Source organism: Corvus moneduloides, chromosome 5 (assembly GCF_009650955.1).
Source record: "Corvus moneduloides isolate bCorMon1 chromosome 5, bCorMon1.pri, whole genome shotgun sequence".
Lineage (NCBI taxonomy): Eukaryota > Metazoa > Chordata > Aves > Passeriformes > Corvidae > Corvus > Corvus moneduloides.
In genome coordinates, this window is record NC_045480.1 from 37,668,283 (window position 1) to 37,691,598 (window position 23,316).

General features: G+C 36.0%; 1 protein-coding gene across 1 annotated transcript in view; it reads right to left on the minus strand.

Annotated features, from left to right (window-relative positions):
- GALNTL6 (polypeptide N-acetylgalactosaminyltransferase like 6) overlaps nt 1-23,316 on the minus strand; it is a 445,447-nt gene that overhangs the window by 256,657 nt on the left and 165,474 nt on the right. Inside the window, exon 3 of the mRNA XM_032110017.1 lies at nt 4,868-5,006. Within this exon, the coding sequence (XP_031965908.1) occupies nt 4,868-5,006 (139 nt within the window). The remainder of the gene's footprint in view (nt 1-4,867; nt 5,007-23,316) is intronic.

Below are 23,316 nucleotides of genomic sequence, written 5' to 3' on the forward strand. Positions count from 1 at the left end.
AAGGATGGGATATCTTGTAATAGATCACTCAGGCAAGCTGGGAATGATTTGCACACCTGATCTAAGACTAGCCAAGTCATAGAATAGCTTGAGCTGCAAGGGATTCACAAGGATCATCAAGGCCCTGCACAGGACAGCCCCAAGAATCACAAAATTTGCCTTAGAGCATTTTTTCAAACATTTCTTGAACTCTGTCAGGTTTGGTGCTGTGACCACTTCCCTGGGGAGCCTGTTCTAGTGCCCAACTACCCTCTGGGTAAACAACACCTTTATCTAATATCCAACCTAAACCTCCCCTGACTCAGCTTCATGCCATTCCTTAGGGTCCTGTCACTGGTAACCACAGAAGAGAGATCAGTGCCTGCCCCTCCTCTTCCCCTCACGAGGAAGGCTGCAATGAGGTCTCCACTCTGTCTCCTCCAGGCTGAACAGACCAAGTGACCTCAGTCACCCCTCATATGCCTCTAGATCCTTCATCTTCATGATACTCCTCTGGATGCTCTCCAGTAGCTTTTTATCCCTCTTATATTGTGGTGCCCAAAACTGTACACAGGACTTGAGGAGAGGCTGCACCAGCACAGAGTGGGACAATCCCCCCCCTTGTCTGGCTCTCAATGCTGTGCTTGATGCGCTCCAGGACATGGTTAGCAGCAATTAATCTACAAATTTTAGATAAAAGGAGACCTGCTGTTGAAATTAAGATATACAAACATACCAAACAAAATATTTTAAACTATAAAGCTTGCAACTGTATTGGTATCAGGGACTAACTTGAATTCCTTGATTCAATAATGAAAGGCTTAAAAATGGATTGTCTAGTATACAAAAACTTAAGAGCTTGAAACAGGATAGATCACAAAATACATGTTCACTGTTCAGACTAGTGATTGCAATCCTTTCCCCAAGCCTCATTAAAATCACATTTAGAATGCTATTCAAAATGCAAGTCAGATTCATTTTTGTTTGTTTGAACAAAACAGGTATTAATAGCAGAATATTTGATAATGTGGAGAAGATAAGAATTAATTTTAACCGGTACATTCAATGTTAGAATAAGTAGCATTTCTCTTTCTACAATAGAAAATAGTACTGCCAACTTTTTCCCTAGCATTAGAAGGTTTGTTGTATTCTAAACCACAGAAAGTAGCATGAAGCAGGTGAAAAAAGAAATGAATGAAAACACCCTTCTTGTGGGTTTTGAAACATTTCTTATATTGGTACAAAATTTATAACCCCTAAATATTAATTCCATCGCTTTCTCTGAATAGTACCCAAAACTCAATGCTGCCTTTCACTTAGGGTGACCAGAACTCTTACTTTCACTAAATCAGTCCTGAAACCCAATAAAATGAGGTGGTAAGCCTCTTTCAGAATGTTATTTAGAATTTGGGGGGTAAAAAAAAAGTTGTTTTGTTTGACTGTTTCTTTGTTTAAACTTAAAGACAGCAGTGACTGTGGGCAGAGAACAGAGAATTAGCTAATAAACCTTGGCAGCCATTGTGCCAAGGCTTTCTCACAAGAGTGGGGCAGAAACAAAACATCAAAGACTACTCAAAAATGGAAAAAATATTCTTTGAGCACAGCTATGAGAGATGGAAAAAAGACATAGGAGACACTAGACGGATGCAAAAAAAACATATTGAGGATGCAGGAAAGGTCAAGTCAGCCTTAAAACAGAAATTAACTGTTTCATTTCTCTATGGATTTTTTTTACAGCACACACATTTTTCTGTCTCAAAAAGGAAAGAAGAATCATTCATAACATCTTGCTGAAGTGTTTTAAACATCACAGGAAAAACATAAGAATATTATTTAAAAATTTTGAAGACCTGAATTTCTAAGAGCTCAATCATCTAAACATTTGTTTAGCTCTACCCATCCCCCTGCCAGAAGGTGTTATTTGCAAATCCTGAGCCCAATTTCCAAACAGACTCAGAAAGAGAAAGTTTATTTGGATTAAAAAGGGAAAGTTTTTTCTGCTGTCTTTGCATACTTCCCAGAAAACCAAACACTTGGAAGTGGTTCTTAAAATTTCTTTGGTTTGACTTTGGAATAAAATATTTTTGAAGTTATTTTAGAGGCATGTAGAAACTACTGCAGCTGCTCTTTTGATTTAAGTAAGTTTTTTTCAAATTACAGGATTTACCACTCAGTTTTGTTGCATTTGAAGGTTTATTTTGTGAATTTTCTCTACTGACGGCAATAAAACCATTCTATTTGGTTCTATAAAACACATGATAGATAGTGTTTTCAGGAAACCAGTCTTCAGCAGAGGAGGACCATTTTCCCTGTGCAAATGGCATACACTAAATAGAAACAGAGGATCAAAACTCAAACTTTATAATACTAGTATCTCTCACAAACATGCATAAGATGGCACTTAAAAGCCTCAAAGCAGTTAGAAGCTCCACAATGCCAAACCCTTTATAATGCTCAAACCAGACCTGCCTGCTACACCATACCTGATTTATCTACTATAATGCTACTGAAGAGCACCCTTTTCTTGGAGAGAAATTACCTAATTTTCCAGTAGTTTCTCTGAAAGCAACTTTATTACTGCCATGGTTTAGTCCCAGCCTCTAGCACGGATGACATGCAAATTCATGAAGAAAATTAACTCTACCCCAGCCAAAACCAGCACAATAACGTGTGAACTACTCCACATTTCACACACACTTCTGAAGAAAGACATTTACAAAAGTGAAGCGCAGTTTGAGACTGGCCATATTTAACACACAGCAGCCAAGAGATGTGCTTGTTTCTAACAGTAGGTCAGAAAGCATTGTGAGACTTAATGTCTCTTGGAAGTTCAATAAATATACTTCAAGGTATAGCCATCAGAAGTATTGAGCCCAGTTTTGTCACCTTAACTGATGCACTACTTAGTAGGCAATTATAGCACAAGAACCTTTTTTTTCTCTTTACCTTTAGATGGTGATACAGTCAATTAACTAATGGGCTACTTGTGTTATGAGTGTTTAACATATGGAAGGTTAGCAGGACATGACTCAAGTCAGTTCAGCCAGGACACTACTAAAACATCCCCCATACGAGATTTCACTGAACGCCACAGGAAGCCAGCTGTTCGGAACATGGAAGCAGTGAAGGCATCTAAGGATACAAGCTTCCCAAATGAGACCTTTAGGTGCAAGCCACAAAAAGATTTGTCCTGGGGAAAAGAGGGCAGAGAAAGGCTGGTGTGGCACTGACTCGTTCCTAATACGCCGCTTCTGACAACACATCACTTCTGGGGACATGCATGGAAATGTCAGGGACTGTGAGGACAGCAGCAGGTAGGAAAGAGGTTGCCAAAAGACCAATGTACAAAACCACAAAGGGATGATAAACCTGACAGCTTCCTTTTGTGTTTAGTAACTGTCCTCTGCAGTTTCGCTAACAGAGGAGGTTGCCAGATGAACATATTTATTATACCAACAATGTAATCTACCACAGCTTCAAAGCCATACAGCTGTACATTAAAACTCGAGCTTCTTGGAAGCACTCATCATATAATTTCTGGTAATTTGGCAAAGCAGAAAGCAAAGAACTTACATAAAACATACAGCTTGTTATAACAATATCTTTCTTTTTACTTAATTTTATGCAAACAATACTAATGTATACAAATTGAAACAGTTTTTTTCTCCAAACAATGCAACAATTATATTTTACAATTAACAATTAAAATTAAATTAGAAACATTTCTAACAAAAGGTTAATTCCTCTGCTGTCAATTTTTTTAAACTCTTACTACGCAAACATTTATATACTATTCATTCTTTGAAAAAGTTGCACATTCGACAGAAAAAGTAGTGTTAGCTGCCATGATATTTCTCTTCTCCCTGAACTGAGAACTTCTGCCAAGAAGTTCTGCTCTGTTCTCTAAAAACTTTTTATACCAAAATAAGTTAAGAAATGAGAAGATATCTTAATGTGAAACATTGTATAATAGAGAGAATTGTATCTAAAGAAAAATACAAACAGTCACAGAGATTTTTCACAAGTATATTTTCTTCACTCCTGTACCTTTCTCCCATACACTAGTTGCATAACATCCAATTAAAAGAGGGGGAAAATGCCAGGTAAGGAGACAAATCAAATCAGCTCTCTCTCCAGAGTTCAGAATGGCTCTAGAGGACAAGAGCCTGGAGCCTAGAAAGGCAAAAGTGTCCCTTTTCCTGTCACAGATAGGAAGCTTGACTCTTTGTATAAGGGAGCCAAAAATTAAAGAACATGAAAAGCAAGTTAGGTTTGCTGTGTGATGATTTTTAGCTCAGCGGTTATTTTCCAGAATAACCTTTATCCCATTTCTCTGTGTTATATTAATGCTGTTAGGGAACAATACCATCATCCAGTGTCCTCAAATTCTGCCTGTGCCTCGTGCACATTCTGTTTTTACATAATTCTAAACTACATAAATCAGCTGATTATAAGCACCCTGCAACCTGCAGCTATTGGATTGTTTTAACTTTTTATGTAATAAAACAGAAGAAACATTTTGCAAACACAGACAAAAACTGTATACAACTCTGCTCACCAGCCCAAAGACCTGCAGCTATTAATCAAATGAGAACATGAGAAACATGTGAATGCTTTTTAGCACAATTCATTAGACAGAAATAAAAATCATTCTGTAATGAAAAGAGGCCTTCTATAGTCTTAATGTGTTACTAATCAGATAAGAAGTGACATTAAAAGACAGAGCAAATGATTTAACAATGGTTGTAAATTTTCCACTTCCTATTTAAAGAAATAATTGTTTTTGTTGACTGAGGGTTCATGTTTGACCTTCCTGAAAACAACTGCTTTAGAGATATACAAAGATAAAATCTTAAAAATTAAATAGTCCAGGAAACAGTTTACATACTTGGGATGGCGGATGTCCGGCAGGGATCGTTCCAGTGCTATATTGTTGCTAACAAATATGTTGAAGCCATTTTCCCTATAAGCAGAATCATCGTGGTCTTCCTCTGTAAGAGGGTACGGTTTTCCATGTTCACCTTTCCCTGTAACAAAACAAAACAATTATTTGCCTCAAACTGACAGCAAAAAATGTACTATGACAACAAAAAAAAAGTTACACTGAGCTTCAATTTGTACACTGTGCCTGGAACACCTCAAAGAAACTTCTCGCACTGTCTTTAGCAACAAACCTGTTATTTCCAATACAAAACCAGAAAGTAGGTACAAATAACGAGGCTCAGAAGTCACTCTGAATTCACCCAATTCATCTAACTTTCCTCTTTCCAGACACACAATCCAGTTAAAGCCATCTTATACAGAAAAAATTCAATTATAAATTAAGCTAAGACCTTTCTCTTTCATAATAAAATTATGAACAAATGGATCAGTTCCAGCAATATGCCTTTCAATCAGTATGAAGAACCCAGTTACTGAGTTACTTTACATTATAGCACCCCTACCACATGCTCATGTTTTCAGACTACAACTTTAGCACTGAAGTTTATGGCATCCAACTTTCCAGAAGAAACAGCAAGGAAACCAGACATTTTGCTCTAGGCTCCTGGAATACCCTTGCACTCCCAGGGATAAGACAGATGTACTCAGTGTTTCTAATGTCACAGCACTGTGGAGCTGGTTTCAGAAACTGGTCACTTTGTGCTTCCCCAAAGAAATCATCTGCTTATTCCCTGGCAAAGCACAGACTTTCTATTCCAGGTTTTTATTCCCAAGCTAATTCTCATCATCAGTCACTCAGCTTCCTTAGTACCCACCTCAGGCTACTATACCTCTACCTCTTCCAGTGAGAGAGCAGAGAACAAATAAAAACACTTCAAAGAAAATCAGAATATAAAAGCCTTCAATTCTTCTCAACTACTTTTATTCTTCCCATTTTTGCAGAGGATCTACTTTTCAGAGTTGCAAAACCCTTCAAGCCTACTCAGGTTCTCAAGAAGATATGCTTTCCTTTACATCTCATAAATCACGTTACAACCTCTCTGTCCTTCTACCTTCAGGCTCCCTCTTAAGAAAATACCTCCTTTTACCTGGGCCCTTACAGAGAAATTAATCAGCTGGATTCAATAAGTGACCAAGGGCATGTGATCCTCAGCTAATTAGGAGCAGCTACAGGAGTGGATGAAGAGCAAAGCAACCAGAAGCTGAGAGAAACATCCAGTGGTATTCTTAAAGCCCGTAAGCCTTTGTCAGTGCTCTATTTCATACTGCACAAGACATTAAAAACACAGAATACACAACTAAAGGTGCTGTAGTGACTCAATTTTAGACTTTTTTCAGCTAAAATAGTAATTTTTTTTATTCCAAAACTTGTGCATATTTAATTTCATTTAAATTCTTAATGAAAACAAATAATGTTACTTACAAGGAGGGAAAATTAATTTGTATCATGAAACACTTTCTGTTTATGCTAGTCCATTCCTAACAGGTATTTTGCCATTTTTATCCCCAAATGTATACAACATACTAACATAATGCAATATCTGAGACTAAGCTTCTATGTGAATCGTTATGATTTCATGCTAATAATGGGGAGGAGCTATGATTCTAAAAAAGCAGCTAATGAGTCAAAGTACTACTCAAAGTTCAATGGTACAATTGTATCAAATATGATTCATAATAAAGTAACGCTAAGCTAATGTCATTCAACCCTCAAGACATAGAAATTTTAGCCCTTCTCTTTCAGCATATATCCTAATTAGACCAAAAGTAAATATTTTAACCGGTAAGAGATTTATCCAGGTAGTTGCTAACATTGTGAAAATTCTGAAATAAATGGTTAAAAGATACTATTGCAAATAATTTTTTCTTTTTTCTATAAGATTTCCTGTGTATTCCAGCTATTCACCCTGTACAAAGAGAGGTGGATTCTTGCTTTGCTTTTCTTAAATGAGTCCATTTGGGTCTTCAGGAGATGAATATTTTTCATAAGAGTAGAGTTTTCTTCATAATGTCCCTTGCTAGCGAGACTGAAGACAAGCATTTTTAAACCCGTCTCCCATTCTTTCCCACCAAATATGGAGCACTATCACTGTGCATAAGCCAAAAGCATAGATATCATGGTTGTTATCTAGAGCAACTCAGGAATGGGCAGAACTTTCTTCTATCATGCTGTGTAAGGATCTGACCAAATTGCTTTTGCACTTATGCAGTACAGCTCAGCCATGAGGTGCACTAGAATGTGTGAAGCATGACTCTTTCCTAACACTTTATTAAAATACACATGTAGAGTATAAACAGCGGCTTGTGCCCTTTTATAAATGTTGTGACTATTTCTCCCAGCTTTTTGTGTGCTTGCTCTCTCACCCTGCAGTTCCTCCTGATTAGCTAAGGATCATTAGCTAGGCGAGCCATCTATCAGATCCAGCTGGAAGCAGTTTGCTAATTTCTCTAAAAGAGCTAAGGTAAAAAGAGACTATTCCTTATGAATGACCTTGGAAGGAGAGAAATACAGAGGTCAGAAGATAAGTGTTAAAAAAAATTAAGTAAGACTTTTGGGTGATCATTAGACTTGAAGGATTCCCTTTGTAGAGAAAAGTGCCATGTATGAGTCTTGTCAGCATTAAAAAAACATCCTAAGCACAGAAAACTCTTTTTTTTTAGGAGGATTTACCTTCCTACGTGTCAGACAGTAATTTCTATTACTGCACAATGGTTTGGACGTGGACCTAAATGCCAGGATAAAAACGGGAAACTTCACAATACAGCAAGAGTAAAATTCTGGTGCAAAGGACCATGATTAAGTATAATTTCCCATTACTGGTTATAGACGACTGCTTTAAATTTATTGATAGACAGATATAAGCCCTCTTATATTGTCTCTTCTGTCTGAAGGCAAAATAGCAATACAGAAAGTGTAACAAGGCTATAAAGTGCTGTAGGAACTGAGAGTAAAAAAGTCCAATGGTGAATTTTTTGGCCTCTTTACATCTAAAAGGGGATTCAACCAAATGTGATGGATAAAATCAATCCAGCACTAAGACTTGATACTAACTCTTTGAGGCTGGTTTACAATTGCAGTAAAAATAACCTCATGAACTAAGGACAATCAGAAGTTTTAGATCAGGATTTTGATTTTTCAGGAAGGGAGAAACCCAATAATAAGAATGACACATGTATTCAACCTGGGCCCAAAAATACCATCAGAATGTTCCACTGCATGGGAAGCCTTACAGCAGTTTCATTCACACAGTGCTGTCTTACCTTTGTGATTACAGAATTACTAGTCTGATTGATTACAGTAATCAATGTAAGCAAGTATGAAAATATGCTAGGTTTTCCTCTTAAGGCACTATGATGGTTTTGGAGTTAACATCCCTGAATTGCTTAGTACTATGTTATTGTTAAGAGTTTTCATACACCATCTTAAAATGCTTCTCCATAGATATGCAGATAAAGAAAAGGTTAAGTAAGATATTAGAGACATCAAGATAAAGTACTGGCTTGGCCAAGTATTAGATACTCTGTACAGACTTTTTTAGCCCTACTCAGGGATGTTCCTATCTCCTAGGAAACCATACACTGTATAACACATCCTAAAGATTTTCAGTTCTATGCTTGACAACTTGTGATATCTGATAGTTCAAGGACACCTCAGTTAAGCATCTTCTGCTTATATATTATGCAGGTACAGTAGAAGAAGAAGAAGCCCTCTTGTTCAACAGATGGTACAAAGGGAAGATGATTAAAGTGAAACAAGAAAATAAAAACCATTCTGTAAACTCAGTACAAAAGTCAAATTGCAGAACAGCCACATTGGTATAGTTGCTAGGTACTATAATTATCAAGAGAACAGGGGTATTGCTATCAAAATAGATCAACTGTAAATCAATTTGAATAAGCAACAGAAGAGGAGTTCTGCACTACTTCCATATGCAATGGATAGGGGAACTTGCTTAAAATTATAAACAAGAAAACACACGGCAACAGGTTCTCATTTCAGGGTGTTTTGGGTTTTCTTTTGGAGTTTTGCTTTTATAATTCAGATTAACATTCTTTATAATTCAATAGGCATGGTAAAAAAGATTGGCTTTGCCATGTAAGTTCAAGAAGTTAAGCAATTGCTTGACATCTTAACACAGGAAACCAAGTGGATAAAGAACATCAGCCATTCAGTGTCTGTGGGGAAGAACTGTGTACAACTCTGAATTATTTACTGTTTATACTCACTGCTATTAGTTTACTCAGGCATGACTACACAGCTACACCAAGCCAAGACTATAATTCACAGAAGTATTTAAGCATAGCCTTTAATTCAAGCATTCAAGCATCCTTTAACCCTAAACCATTTGCAGTAGAGAATAAGAATTCTCCATGTGCTAAATGCTTTAGTACATGCAAGCAGTCTGTTTTAATACATGAACCTACAAATAAGTAAGTCTTCTTACTTATAGCGCATTTTATTATTTTGGATAAGTTAATTCTGCCATTCTTTAAATTATATACGAGGAATTATCTCTAAATATTCCACTGAGAATCTAGCACAGCTCATCTGCGCTCATCACACATGAACTCCAACCCCAACCTCTCCCATGGAAGTTCTCACAGTGAGAACAGATCTTTCTAGAGCAATCTTTCTACACAGAACTGAAGCCCCATGAGGGGAGAGTGAGTATATTTCTTAGCAAAGGTAGACAGAGAAAGCACAAATTCCAAATGAATGCAATCACACATCAGCCTCAAAGAAAGAGTGTGAGAAGTAAAATGGGAAATAAAGATCAGCAACAGATTAAAAATATTTGACTCGGAGATCTTATGTCATTTTGACACCTAAACTTTCACACAACTTTTTTCATCCCTGATATGGCAACTGGCCAAGGCAGAGGGCAAAAACTCTAAAGCAATCTGTGGTATCTTTTACATAATCACTGAAGTTTTCCTAATGCACAGTTGTATACAAGTCTCCCATCTCTCACTGTGAAGATCAACTTCATATTCTTTAGATAAGTAAAACAGATTTGCAACTCAAACTCCCAGCACATTCTGCTTTTTTGGAAGTGAATTCCCATTTGAGTACAAACAAAATAATTGCATTCCTTTTCCTCACAGGAGGGCAGGGTGTGGAAATCACCTTCTCCTTTCATACTAGAAAGGGAATTGCTTGTTTTGAGCAAGTGCCTTTTGTGGTTTTGCACATTTATGTTAATTTCCAATAAAATGGATTAAAACTTTAATAAATGCATGAAGGATCTTTGGCAACTTGTTACGGAGACAGAATTAAAACTGCATGTCTCACATCAAAGTAATTCCCTTCATATCAAATGGAACTACCAAAGTTGCAGATAATTTGTAGGTGTATATTTATATGTATATAAAATGGCTTTCAGGTTGAAAGTAACGAACATTTTTCTAACTGTATGAGTAGTAAAACAACGGCATAGGCAATCCAGAGAACTGTGGGATCCATGTATAGGCATGCAACAAATGATACCATGACTCTGAGAGATGATCGATACAACTCTGGTCATCTATTAAGGTGGATCCCAACATTATGAGCACTATGAGAAATAAAAGAACTGAATATAGCTTCCCTCAGAGTCCATAAAACTTGCATCAGAAACAGAAGTATATTTATCTCAAACTTATTCTACTTTTCCTAAACTTCTCAGAGTATCTCACTCAGTTGTACAATTTCATTACCTTAATTTATATTATAGGAAAGGAATTTATTTGATTTTACATCAATGGAAATAGGATCAAAAGTATCTTTTAAAAATTATTTTATCACTACTCTACCTTTTAGCAGCTTAAAAAGGCACTGCAGTAAGATTTACAACACTTTTAATTATTTATTACATAACTCTGTAAAGATCTGAGGCAATATAAAAGGCTTTTTCTTAGCATTACAGAAGTAATCAAATCTTACTTATGCAAAAACCTTGTCAAGGAAATCCTGAACAATAAATTTTTAAGGAAGAATAAATTATTTCTTTACAAATATATAACAAAATTTATTTATTACAGTTTCAATATTGAACTACTACAGAAAACAACAATCAAAAATTCACTCAGTTTTCTGTTAGAAAGTATTAAAGTCCCTACTATTTTATCTATCTTCAGATGACAGTAGTACATACAGGTTTTCTCTTCAAGGATCATGTAGTCCTTGGTAAATGGTATAGAGATGTTATTGGGAGCAAATATGAGGCTTTGTCCTCTCTGGATTGCTGCTACAGTAATACGATATTGGAAGGAGAAATATGAACTAAATTGCTTCTCTCTTCAGGAATGTCTTTATACAAATAGCATAGGTTGGGAGAAAAAGGGAGAAAAAACATGTAACTTTAAATTTCGTATTTTGACTGCCAGAACTAAACAAAAATACCTCAACAGAACAATCAAACCACAAGAACAAGCAACCAAAAAACCCTCCAATCAACCAAACAAAAGAACCAACAGAGAAGAACATGCTCCTTAAAAAAATTTAGAAGAGTACATTCATATTGTACTGTAGTTGGATCTTTGGAGTATTGCTTGCTTATCATTCACATGAGATGAAAATGAAAGGAACCTGTTACTAACACAGAATGAAATCTCTACTTATAGCAGCGATGTGTTCTGCCATTCCTCAACCCAGAGTCGGTAGGAAGTAGGTAAAGGAAGAGTAGTTCCTGAAGAGAGAGGAAATGAGAGGGACAAATAGGAAGTTCTGAAATATACTTATTTTACAGATGTTTGAGTAGCATTTCTATAAAAATATCCAAGTGGAAAAAAAAAGTAAATTGCAGCTTGTAACTGTATTAAATATAATTTCCAGATTTCCACAGACTCAATAGGCCTGGGCCAACTCTTCATGTTAATTTAAGATCATAACTTCTGTGTCAGACTGCAAGGAATAAATGGCACTAGATTTTTTTTTTTTTAAGACTCCATGAAGCACGAGAAGCTGATTACCAATATTCTGTATATATCACAGACATGTTAGCACTTCATGTGCATTTTTTTAAATATGAAACAAGAGGAAATGATACAAAGTGACAGTGGTCAGGCTGAGCACCAAAAAAATGCAGTAGTGGCAATGAGCAGAAGAGTGAATGAGTGTACCAAGTGGAGCAAGCAACAGCAACATCTGGCAGAGTGTCAAAAGCCCCAGGTTGCAGCACAAAGCTCTGGAAAATTCAGCTGGGGCTTGTTGCCTTGCAGGACTCCACAGTTCCCAAGAGTAAGGCAGGCTTTGGCTCAGGAGTGGGGAACAATCAGCTGGCCCAGCTGCTGCCTTGACAAAGTGGATTGCAAAATTATTATTGTTATACTTCAGGAATTTGCTCTTATATGTTACCTGTTTATCTGTCATAAAATAATGTTTGCTGAGTTAATTAATTTTCAAGAAGAAATAATTAGCTCAGTGCTCTGGAGATTAATTCTTGCAGGTATCTAGGCATTTTACTAGATGTCACTTTAAAATGCAACCTGGCCTTTGCTGTTGGCAGTGGTGTCCTAGCAGAAAAATAGCATTATACAGGTAACCATTGGAAAAATCCAACTCTGTATCTTACAACTTTCAAATAACCAATATGAAGTGAGTGATATAAAAACAAGAAACTGTGGTTTACCTTAAATATGTGGATTTTTTCAATTAATAATTTTCAATTAATTAATAATTAATTTCTAAATCTTATAGTCTGTGCTTTATGGAACATTAGAGTAAAGTACCCCTCAAATTTTTCATTCATTTGAAACATTAAAATGCAGCCTCTAAATTTCCAACATATATATTGCAGAGTTAAAATACGGGGGGGGGGGGGGGGAGGGGGGGGCTGGGGGGGGGGGGTAAGTGAATGCTTTAAAATATACAATGAGGTAAACCAGTGGGATTGGTTTATTTTAGCAGAAGAATGACTGCATATGAACCCTGAAAAGTCAACTGTCCGAATAAGCATTTCACGAAAATAAGCAATAGAATTTTTCTTAAAAGATATGGCTTTTAAAACTTGCTGCAAGTACTACAATGGCTTGCTGGGTGGAAAGACTCATTCTACTCCCCCCATTTCCACTTTAATAAGTCTAGCAAAAATAAAAGAAAAAACCAGACCAATACAATTTGGTATTTTGTCCAGTGTATTTAGAATGCCACAGGGTACAATGCAAGATAAGCAGCAACACATGCTGTTTTGATATGAATTTCTCTATCACTGCAGCAGAGAAGCAATATCCTCAGTAGTATTCTGCAGGCTGAGCTGAATCTAATCGTAACTCTGTAGCCAAGGGATGCACAGTACATCTTCTGTTTAGTCTAACTACTTATCACCAAACGCCACAGCCACCAGAATGTTTTTTTCATTTAACATTAGAACAGACTGGCTGTATACTATTAATCAGAGCCAAATACTGAATGAGCAAGCGTGTGAGAAATAGAATTCAACCATAAAAAAGGCTTCACAGTTTATTTAGTAACAGAAGGATCTCTCAGGATAAAAAGTATCTACTATGGAACACGACCTGAAAAAAAAAATGTACTAATAATGGTAAGGTGTTTGTTTCAGTCACACAAAATGCCTCAAGAATGGCATTCCAATAGTCTCTAGTGCCAGATGGTGTTATTAATGTGTACGGTCAAGCTGATATCTTGAAAAAGCTCAAACTAAAGTGTCCCTAACAGGGTTAGGTACAGGAACCAAACAGACCCACAAAATAATGCAGAATTACAGTTGCACAGGTAGCGTTTCAGAAAACCCCAAAATACAAAATGATAGGGTCATAACAGCTGTAATTAATGTAAGAGTTATCCCTGCTTCTCTATTTTTCTTCATTCTAAGACATATTATAACCATGTGCTGTTTACTGTATATCATCACAGGAAAACAAATAGGATGTTCCATGGAACAAATTTCTTAATATGGAATCTTTTTTTTGCCTTTTTTTTTCATGAATTCAACCTAAACTAGCTCCAGAAGCTGGCTTTGTGGCTGTCACACGAAGAAGATGGAATAACCTGTAAAAAATGAATTTAGCTATGCGTGAGTCAACAGTGTACAAGTGTAGTCACTCTTGTACATGAAGCATTATTCTATGACGTATATCCTCCAGAGAACATAGGAGCTGTCACAGCTCCCAGTAAATTTGGATTTAGCCTGCATGACCCCTACAAAAAAACCCCAAAACAAAACAAACCATGAACACCCCTAGAAAACAACAACAAAAAATGTGTATATATATATATATATATATATATATATATAAATTATTACCATTCTTACATATGGAGATAGTAAATATTCACAGTTAAAGTTTGAGGCAGACCCAAGAAGCAGAACTAAGCCATCTGATTCCCCACATGGTGACTCAGTGACAAGGACAAACTTATTCCTTCCGTAAATCTGAGAAGAATGACAATGAGCAAGCAGCGTTTGCAAACTCAGGGCAAGTTTCACAGGTAGTACATAAGTGGTTTATTGCCTTTTCAGGTCCATTGAGATTTATACATTATAAGCTGAGTATGCAAATAATTACCTGTGTTAATATAAAAAGCCGGCACCCCTACAAATTCGGAGATGCAAGAATTAACATCAAGGTAAGCAATATAAACCCACATAAAAAACAGAAACAAGTGATGTCATATTCTTGGGACTGGCCTGCATCAGTCTTTCTGCTTTACTTAGAACAAAATGCATTTTGTTCTATCACACCCAAAGTAACACTTTGAATCTCAGTGCTCTTCTCTTTTTCATGTTTTCATTCAGAAAATCAGACACATTACTCTTCTGAAAACTTTTAATACTACATATACTGCTCCATATACTCACAAGTACCACACTACCCAGCTACTGCCTTTCCTTCTTCTTTTAAAAGATACTAACGCTGCAATCATTCGTATTGCCTTTTATCATTCAGTCTGTGGTTTAAAATGCATTCTTTATTTTAAAAAGTCTTACAACTGACTGACATTTCTGTAGTAAGGGGAGCTAAAGTTAATGTTTGACCCGCTACGAGCAGAGCTCTACACAGCCCTTTTCCTCCCTTGCCATTGATTCACATCTTTCTGAAAAATACAAGTCTAATTAATGCTAACTATTTTTCAATGCCTGACACAAATTTGAGCAAACTTCCTGTACCAAAGTCAACTGAAACTTCCAGTCAATATATGCTGTCAAATCAGGCAGAGGCAGAAGTGGAGACCTCATGAGCCACCTCAGCCAGGATCTGAACAAATTTTAAACTAATTAGTTTAAAATATTTTCCATTCAAAAGGACAACTCATCACTTACAGAACACAACTAAACATTTATCCTAAGGCCACATTTATGCATAATTCAGTAGGAACCCAATATGTCCATTGGGAACTTCTTTGAATAAGTTAAGTTGTTGAAAACTGATGTCGGGATTCAGCCAAAAGTACTTGCTGGCTTTTTTTTTTAATTTTGTTGATATCTGGGTTAAAGGAAGCAAATAAAAATGTATTTTGAAGGCCAAAATTTTAAAATTACAGTCTTTTTTTTCCCCAAATCTTATATAAATGACAGAACTCAACTAGTATTATTAAAGGATAGACATTCAAATTATAAATTTTGTTTGTGAACCAAAACAATACTTTCTAATTTTATCACACACAGAAAAAAATGTCAAGTACCAACACAAAGTCTCACGTGCACAGCTTGAAATTTCAGGTGTATATGAAGAAAGTCCATAAAAATTTCTTTCTCACTGAGAAAATTTAAAAAATGTTAAATTCCATTATGCATATTTATGATGTATTTATGCAGCACACAGTAACTCTGAATTCTACTTATGGCTGTATGATTAAAAGCCCCTCAATAAATCTGGTTTTTGAGGAGAAAGATCTTTAGCAACCATGTTAAGAGAACAAGCATACACAATTCCCTAGCCCTCCATAATCACAGGTAACAGAGGAGTAGGACGTAAAGTTTCAGATGCATTACAAGAAATTCCACCATTTAAGTTGTCAAGTACATTTAAAACTAGAAAAGCAGAAAGAAATCATCATACCTCATACCTCACATTTTCCAGAGAGGAAAAAACCCCACTTAGTTTGTCTATTTTGTTGCTATTAATTCATCCCTGCATGTCACATGATTTAACTTAGAGAAAGTGTTTCTGCATATGTTTAATTTAACTTTTCCTGTACTTGCTTAAATAGTAAACCAACATCTTCACAATAGTGAGAGAAATTATGACAAAGGACTTGGACTGGATAAAGAATTGATGTTCTACTATGGTGAGTTGACCCTGGCTGGACGCCAGGTACTCAGCAAAGCAACTCCATCACTCCCCTCCTCAGCTGGACAGGGGAGACAAAATATAATAAAAGGCTTGTGGGTTGAGATAAGGGCAGGGAGAGATCACTCACCAACTGCTGTGATGGGCAAAACAGAGCTGAATTGGGGAAAAATTAACTTATTGCCAAGAAACGCTCAGGGTCTCAAAACTTCTGCGTATGACTTCAGAAGTCTCCAAAAAAGAAAAAAAACATGAAAACATGATCTGTATCACAGTTTCTTACAGAATTTAAAATGTTGGTCATTGTCTAAACTGGGAGAAAAAAGTCATTTCAATACCATACTGAAGTGGCAGTATGTTAGTAATGTGCTTAACTTACTCATTAATAGCAGCTAATTAAAACGTCAGCCCTCCAGAACTTTAACTACTCATAGCTTTCACTCTTTTTGTGAAGCATATGAAGTCTGGGCTTCTTTCCAGTATAACCACTTCAGTAAAAGCTGGGAACAAAATATATAGAAAGAAAATCCAAATAAACTAAAACGTTATTTATTTAGAGGCTTCTTTTCTTTTCCTGTGACAATATTTGAAATAGATTAGCAGCAGAATATTTGGTCTCTCAATTAAAAAATCCTTGAAGTATTCAATAACCAGGGTTGCTCAGAAAGGAGATCTGGGATGACAATAGAATCAGTATCCTTTTAGTGTCTGCAACTTGCCCTCTGGAGACTACTCCTTCCCCACTTTATACACCAGTACCCACTGTGTTTCTGATCAGTCTCACCTTTTGTAAACTGGCATGGAATAAAAATGCAAGGAGCAACTAAAAGTATCAGTAACCTCATATACATTAACAGTAGTTTCCAAAACACATACAAGCTATCCAATTAATTAGCGCGTAAAATAGAAGTAATGGTCAGGGTAACCTGAAATTATTTCAGCTATCTTTTAAAAACATAAAAATGTAAACCATTTCATGAGAAATTTCAAGAGAAAGACTGTTTCCATATTTTAAGAATACTTATAATGACCCTTAGATATGGATCTTGATTTTTTAACTTTTTTTTAATCTAAGCATTTTTCCACTGAATTTCCTGACAAGTTTTACTATTCCCATTTCAACATCACCTGCAGAACCTTTACTGAAGATTGCCTAAAAAAAAAGTTCATTTTTACCTTGTAGACAGCAGAACTTTCACAGAGGTTGGCAGAACAAAATGTCACTCTTAGAACTGCAGTTTCTTTTTTTACTTTCTTTATATTAGGAGGAGGATGGATTCCCCCAGACACCACTTCACTGCAAGCATGCAGGGCAGACAACTTTGTGTCACATAATTACATCCAAAAGGTAGCTCTGTTCCTTGAGAAGCAGTGATTACAGGGCATTGTTTGATGAGCTAGTGTCTATAAAGCAAATTATAGCAAAACAATCATACATCTCTGCCTTTTCACATATATTCACTGGATGTCAGACAAATGGTTTCACTAGTCCAATAATTTTCCTCTGTCAGCTTGTTTAATGAAAACAGGAAGGAAAAGAAAGAAAGTCACCTTACACATATTTCAGTCATAAACTGCATTGAGATAACTATACTAGACTTTTGTACTTGCAAACTTAATTCATATCCTCAAAAGAAAGAAGCTATGACAGGAAAGTAGGCACTATTTATTGGGTTTTATTTTTTTTAGGAATCCAAACATCATGTTGTCTTTTTGAAGACCAAAAGGCTAAAACAATACTCCAAAAATGTTTTTTGTGAATGTAACTAAGTCTTCTGCTAAACTGTATTTTCTATACGTGATAATAATTAAGTTTACTGCATCAAGTCAAATGAAAGCACATATAGAGTATCATACAGGAACACATTATACATAATTTTTGAAGAACCTTAACAATTGCAATGTTAAGGAAAGCAAGTAGTGAATTTTAGAGTGAGAGCTTTCTACTGTCTTTGGAATGGTGTGCTTGTGATTATAATGGTGATCATTCTCAACGATGAAGTCTGTAACATGCAAGGTTACTGACCAGGGTGCAAGCAATATGTGGCACTAGCATACAACACTGACAGCAAATTCCCCAAAATTATAATGTAGATTAGGCCAAGAAAGAGTCTTGCTCATTTGCCAAACCTTTAAAATTGACGTTCATAAGGGTTTTGACCTAGATTGAAGCTACAGGAATGTCTTTCTTAAATCTTTAAAAGAGATGGACTTTAAAGCTGGTTGACAGCAGTTCATTGCACGTTTTAAAATTAAAAGATGACATAAAAGTAGTAGGAAAAATTCCATTTTCTCATTGCATCTGAATTGAAAAGTATGATCTTGATAGGCTATAATTGCTGCCAAGTACTTGTTCAAGCTCTTTTACTACAGTTTAATCAGAATTCATTTCCTTCTTCTCTGTATTTGAGTTTTCACAGCAAACTAAGTGACGTTTCTTTGTTCCACTGAGTCAATCAATAATTGCCCTGAACTGACAAACTTGATCATTTTTACACCCATCACAAGAGACAATGAGCCTAATTTAGATGGTCTATAGAGATCTCATCCTCCTTACACACAGACAGGTCTAGCCTGAAGATCTCTAAGCTGTTTGTTCATTCCAAACTCTCTCTCCAAATGAGCCACGTTTTTGAAGACTGTCCAGATAAAATTCCCTTTCCAGAATTACTGCAAAACATATCTCTCTTTAAAAAATCAACCAAACATAAAACTAAACCAGCCAAGCACCTACAGATAAACTCCTACTAAATATTACTTAGATAGCCCTGAAAACATTTAAGCACAAAGAGAAAGATGACTAACAGAGCCAAAAACGAAACCATCATTCGAGACTGCAAGTGCAAAATTAAAAGATCCGTTTTAGCTGAGACGTCCTCTCATACCCCTCCCTCCCAAAAAATCTCCAAAACACAAAACTTCTAAAGTCAAGTTTCCTTTTTTTCAGGAAGCAACTCTATTAAACTCCCAAGTATTACACATTAAATACATTCACCAATATCAGCTCTTGATCACTAATATTGATCTAAGTCCATGAAGACAGGTCTTCACCACTTTGCAGAATAGGTAATACTAGACTTGGGACTATCACAACCAGATGGCATCTGCTTCTTACTGTTTTATTTAAATTTTATTTTTGCTTTGGCTTGTTTCTTTTTTTCTTTTTAAAACGGTGTGAGCGCTCATATCAACTTTCAAATACAACGGGAGAAGGTACTAGAGAGCAAACTTTGGTTTGTTAAGGATTTTTGAAACCACATATCCCTGAACAGATGAAAACATAGAGAAAGATGAAAACGTAGCAACTTTAATATTTTTTCTAGGAGAGCACTTCTTGAATTTTGGATACTAGTTTCATTCAAGAATATGTATCACTGATACAGTGAGAGTCATAAATATTTCTTGCCAAGTTTCTGGAAATACAGTTTTCTTTCTGCCTATCATGGTAAAAATCAACATGCCAATGCCCAGCACAAAAAAATATACAGAAGATAATTTTCAGTGTTCTAAATAGTAGGAGTCATATTATGAACTGTGCTTCCTCTTCCTCAGTTGCTCTGGTAGCTCTTAGAAATTAGCTTACCAATTACATTTAGGTGGTTTAACTGATGAGTTTCCAAAGTGAGTGTGTGTGTGTGTGTGTGTGTGGTGGGGGAACAGGGAAGGACTGGGAAAGAATCACATTTACTTCAACCACAAAAAGGGCCTCATATCTGGCCATGGCAACAGAGGTATTGTGCTTTAAAATAGAAGCTTGGTTCTGACTTACAGCCACCTATAAACTCTTTCTAGAGTGGCAAGATTTAAGTGGCAAGAATTCTATCATGTACACAGTTTTCTGACCAATTCTGTACAGCTGCAGCTTTACACTTCCTAGCCTCTTCTGCAGCGGAATATAAAGTTGTAACTTGAGATCCAGTGAGAGTGTGTACCCCAGCTATCACTTAAATAACGCCATTTCACAATCAGAGGAAGCCACTCTGTAGTTACCCAGAGAAAACCTTGTGATGAAAAACCAAAACACCAAACCATATTTTCTACCTATCAGAGTTTAAACTTCTGGAAAAGGCACCACTGGAAAAAAAAATTCTCTTTCCAAGTAATTATCTAAGAGTATAATAGTTTTATTGTGCTTGGCACCCAGCTCCAGGCTGATCTCACTGTTTTCAATAGGACATCCAGACCATTAAGAGTGGTAGAATCAGATCACAGTCTGCAGCACTTTATTTACAGAGCAAATACATTTTAATATGTGAAACACTTCATGTAACTGCAGTAGATTGCATCCATCTTTCATATTACACATCCTTTATGTGCTGTCTCCTTGACAAGCTGTGATTAACATTACAGTTTAGAATTTTTTAATCATGTCAGACTTACATTAAGATAAACTGACAAACATTTTTCTCTTTTACAAACAATGCATTGTAAACTGCATGAAGCATATTCATGATTAATGCTATGAACAATTAGGTTATGACTGTTTATTGAGACCTTGGCTACCACTACAGTTCCAATTATACTGCAAATTCTCCAATTCTTTCTAAAGGAATTGCAAGTTCAGAGACCTAAATTAAATTTAGTAAACTTGTTTAATATATAAGGTGCTGACAAAATTCCCAGTGTATAATTCCGTATGAAATATGGCATAAGTAAATCAGTGTTTTAGTATACATTTTTTTCCTGCACAACTTTTATTACATTTATCTGTATAAGTATCACAGAGCTAATTTTTTTCATAACCAATAGGAAATTATAATTAATGTTGCTTTCTGTATCACACTGCCTCGTATCTTCTAGAAACAGTCCGGCACTAGGCTTTGCCTTGACAATTTCTTCTGAATTTAAGAACGGGCCCTATTCAAAATTATTATAAGGATTAACCAAGTACTTGAACAGAAGTGATGGAAAAGGATCACCAGTGCACAATTTCTTTAACTGACACTGAAGTCAAATTTCAGGTGTTCACTATTTGTTACTGCTGCACAAAAGTGCTCATGTCTTTTGCCTTCTTTTGACATTATACCCCAAGAATACAGAGCTCCAATCTATTTCCATTGTCATCACAAATATGTACAGGTCACTTATTTTTCAATATCTCTGCTTAGCTTGTTTATAAAAGTAATCTGAATGAGTGCTTGTTTGTAGAACTATAGAACATACTGTCTGTTTGTTTATAGAACTAACCTCTACAAAATGCCTGCACTGAGGCATGTAAAGGTCAAGATCTTTAAAATCCCCTTCTCCCAGTTAAGGTAACATTTTGAAGCAGCAGAAAGGTAAAGACAGTACCGAATACAGGAAAGAATTACAACCTTCATTCCTTCCCTCCCCATAAGGCTTCCACATGCTATTTAAATATACAAATAGGAGGAACAAAGACTGCAAACTGCTCAGTAACTGCTGGAATAGCCACTGGGTGTTATGGTACATTCTAAAAGGTTTTTCCTTTGAGATCGTGTTAGCAGACAAGACCAAAATGGCTCAACAGTCAAACATAAAAGTATTGACAGACATATCTCGGAAGTCACTTATTCTATTTCTTAGCCAATTTCTTTTGAAGACAAAGGTTTCTATAAATTTATATTTATACAGCTCCTTACATTTTACCATTCTCTCAGAAATTAGCTTATTACACTAAATTTTCAATCCACCTCATCGAAATAATCATTTCAGCATACACATGCAATCAGACAAAAATGCCTGCAAAGCATTATAAAGGAAAAATTAAAAGAATTGCTTTTAAAGAATAAATATTGAAAAAAAAACCCCAAAACCACTTGCAGTATGCAGTCTTTCTACATGTATCTTATAGGCTATTAACATCCCCGATAGAATTGATAAAATGCTGTCAGAAATAAAACCTCTTTTTTTTCTCTTTTTCTATTCCCTTGGTTACCCTTTTGTAGTACTTTACTTTGGAAAAGTTATCACTTGTGGTTAGAAATAGGTTATCATGATCAGAAATAGCACTATATTTAAATATAAACATTCAATCTGCATTTCTTTAAAAGCCCAAGAATTATACATATGAATCCTTCCTCTTATCTGAGAAGGGTTGTAATTCATCATTACTGCTACTGCTTGTAATTGATGATAGAGCTGAGAATTTCTTGAGTGAAATAGATAAAATAACTTTCAGAAATGGAAGAACAATGACATTGATTCTTGAGGACTTTTAGTCTCACTACTCAGGACATAAAGATAGAAGTGAAACCAATGTAATGTCTTCTCATGGATGATTCTGAATTACTACCTTAGGCTTTCATAGCTCTCTGCTGTGAATTTCATCATGGGAGCATTCAGGGATCTCAGACTCCGGGTTCTGCACAGAAACCATTGAAAACCAGTGCTATCAGTGCCACAGAAGCTGCCATGCCCCTGAAATGAACGTCTTGGTAGAAATGACCTCAGAGTCCTCCCTAGACAACTGAAGTAGGGAAATCTCTGATAAAACAAAGAATCAGCTACAGTAGCTGATTCATGGAAATGCCAGGGGCTTCAGCATCCAGGATGTCTACTCTCTGTAGAGATGCATGCAGATTTACAGTGCCCTGACACAACAGGCATTGTGTAGCTGGGCTAATACACACACCAGGAGCTACCTGGGCCATTACTACGCAGGCTGCATTCATGCAGGGTGCACCCACCACTCTGAACTCCAACGCAAGAGTGCTCTTCTCATACACAGAGACATTGTTTATTACTTACCAAAACAAAAACTGACAGATGTAGGATTTGCATTTGTTTACAGTTCTCATATTTTTAATGCAAATGAAGCATATTCTTCATCAAGGCATGTCATCAGTTGTATTCCCAAAGGAAAAGAAACTAATAGAAAGAGGTCTTATTTTCAATTCTGATTTCTTGTCAAAAAGCTGGCATGACTTATCAGCTCCAATAAAGTCAGTTTCTCTGATTAGCTTATTTTGTTCCCTCCCCCTCCATTGTAATATCTGATTGACTTAATGGCTCACTTTAGAAAATGGAAGGAATTCCTTCCAAAGTATCTATCACAATTGTTTAGTTAGGAATTACCTTTTTTAAGGTTAACTTTTGCTTTCATTTTCCTATATTTCAGTCACTGGTTTTGAGCTAATGACAGAGTAATATTCAGAGAAGAATGGAAGCAATTGGGTTGATTAAATAACTTAATATTCATTT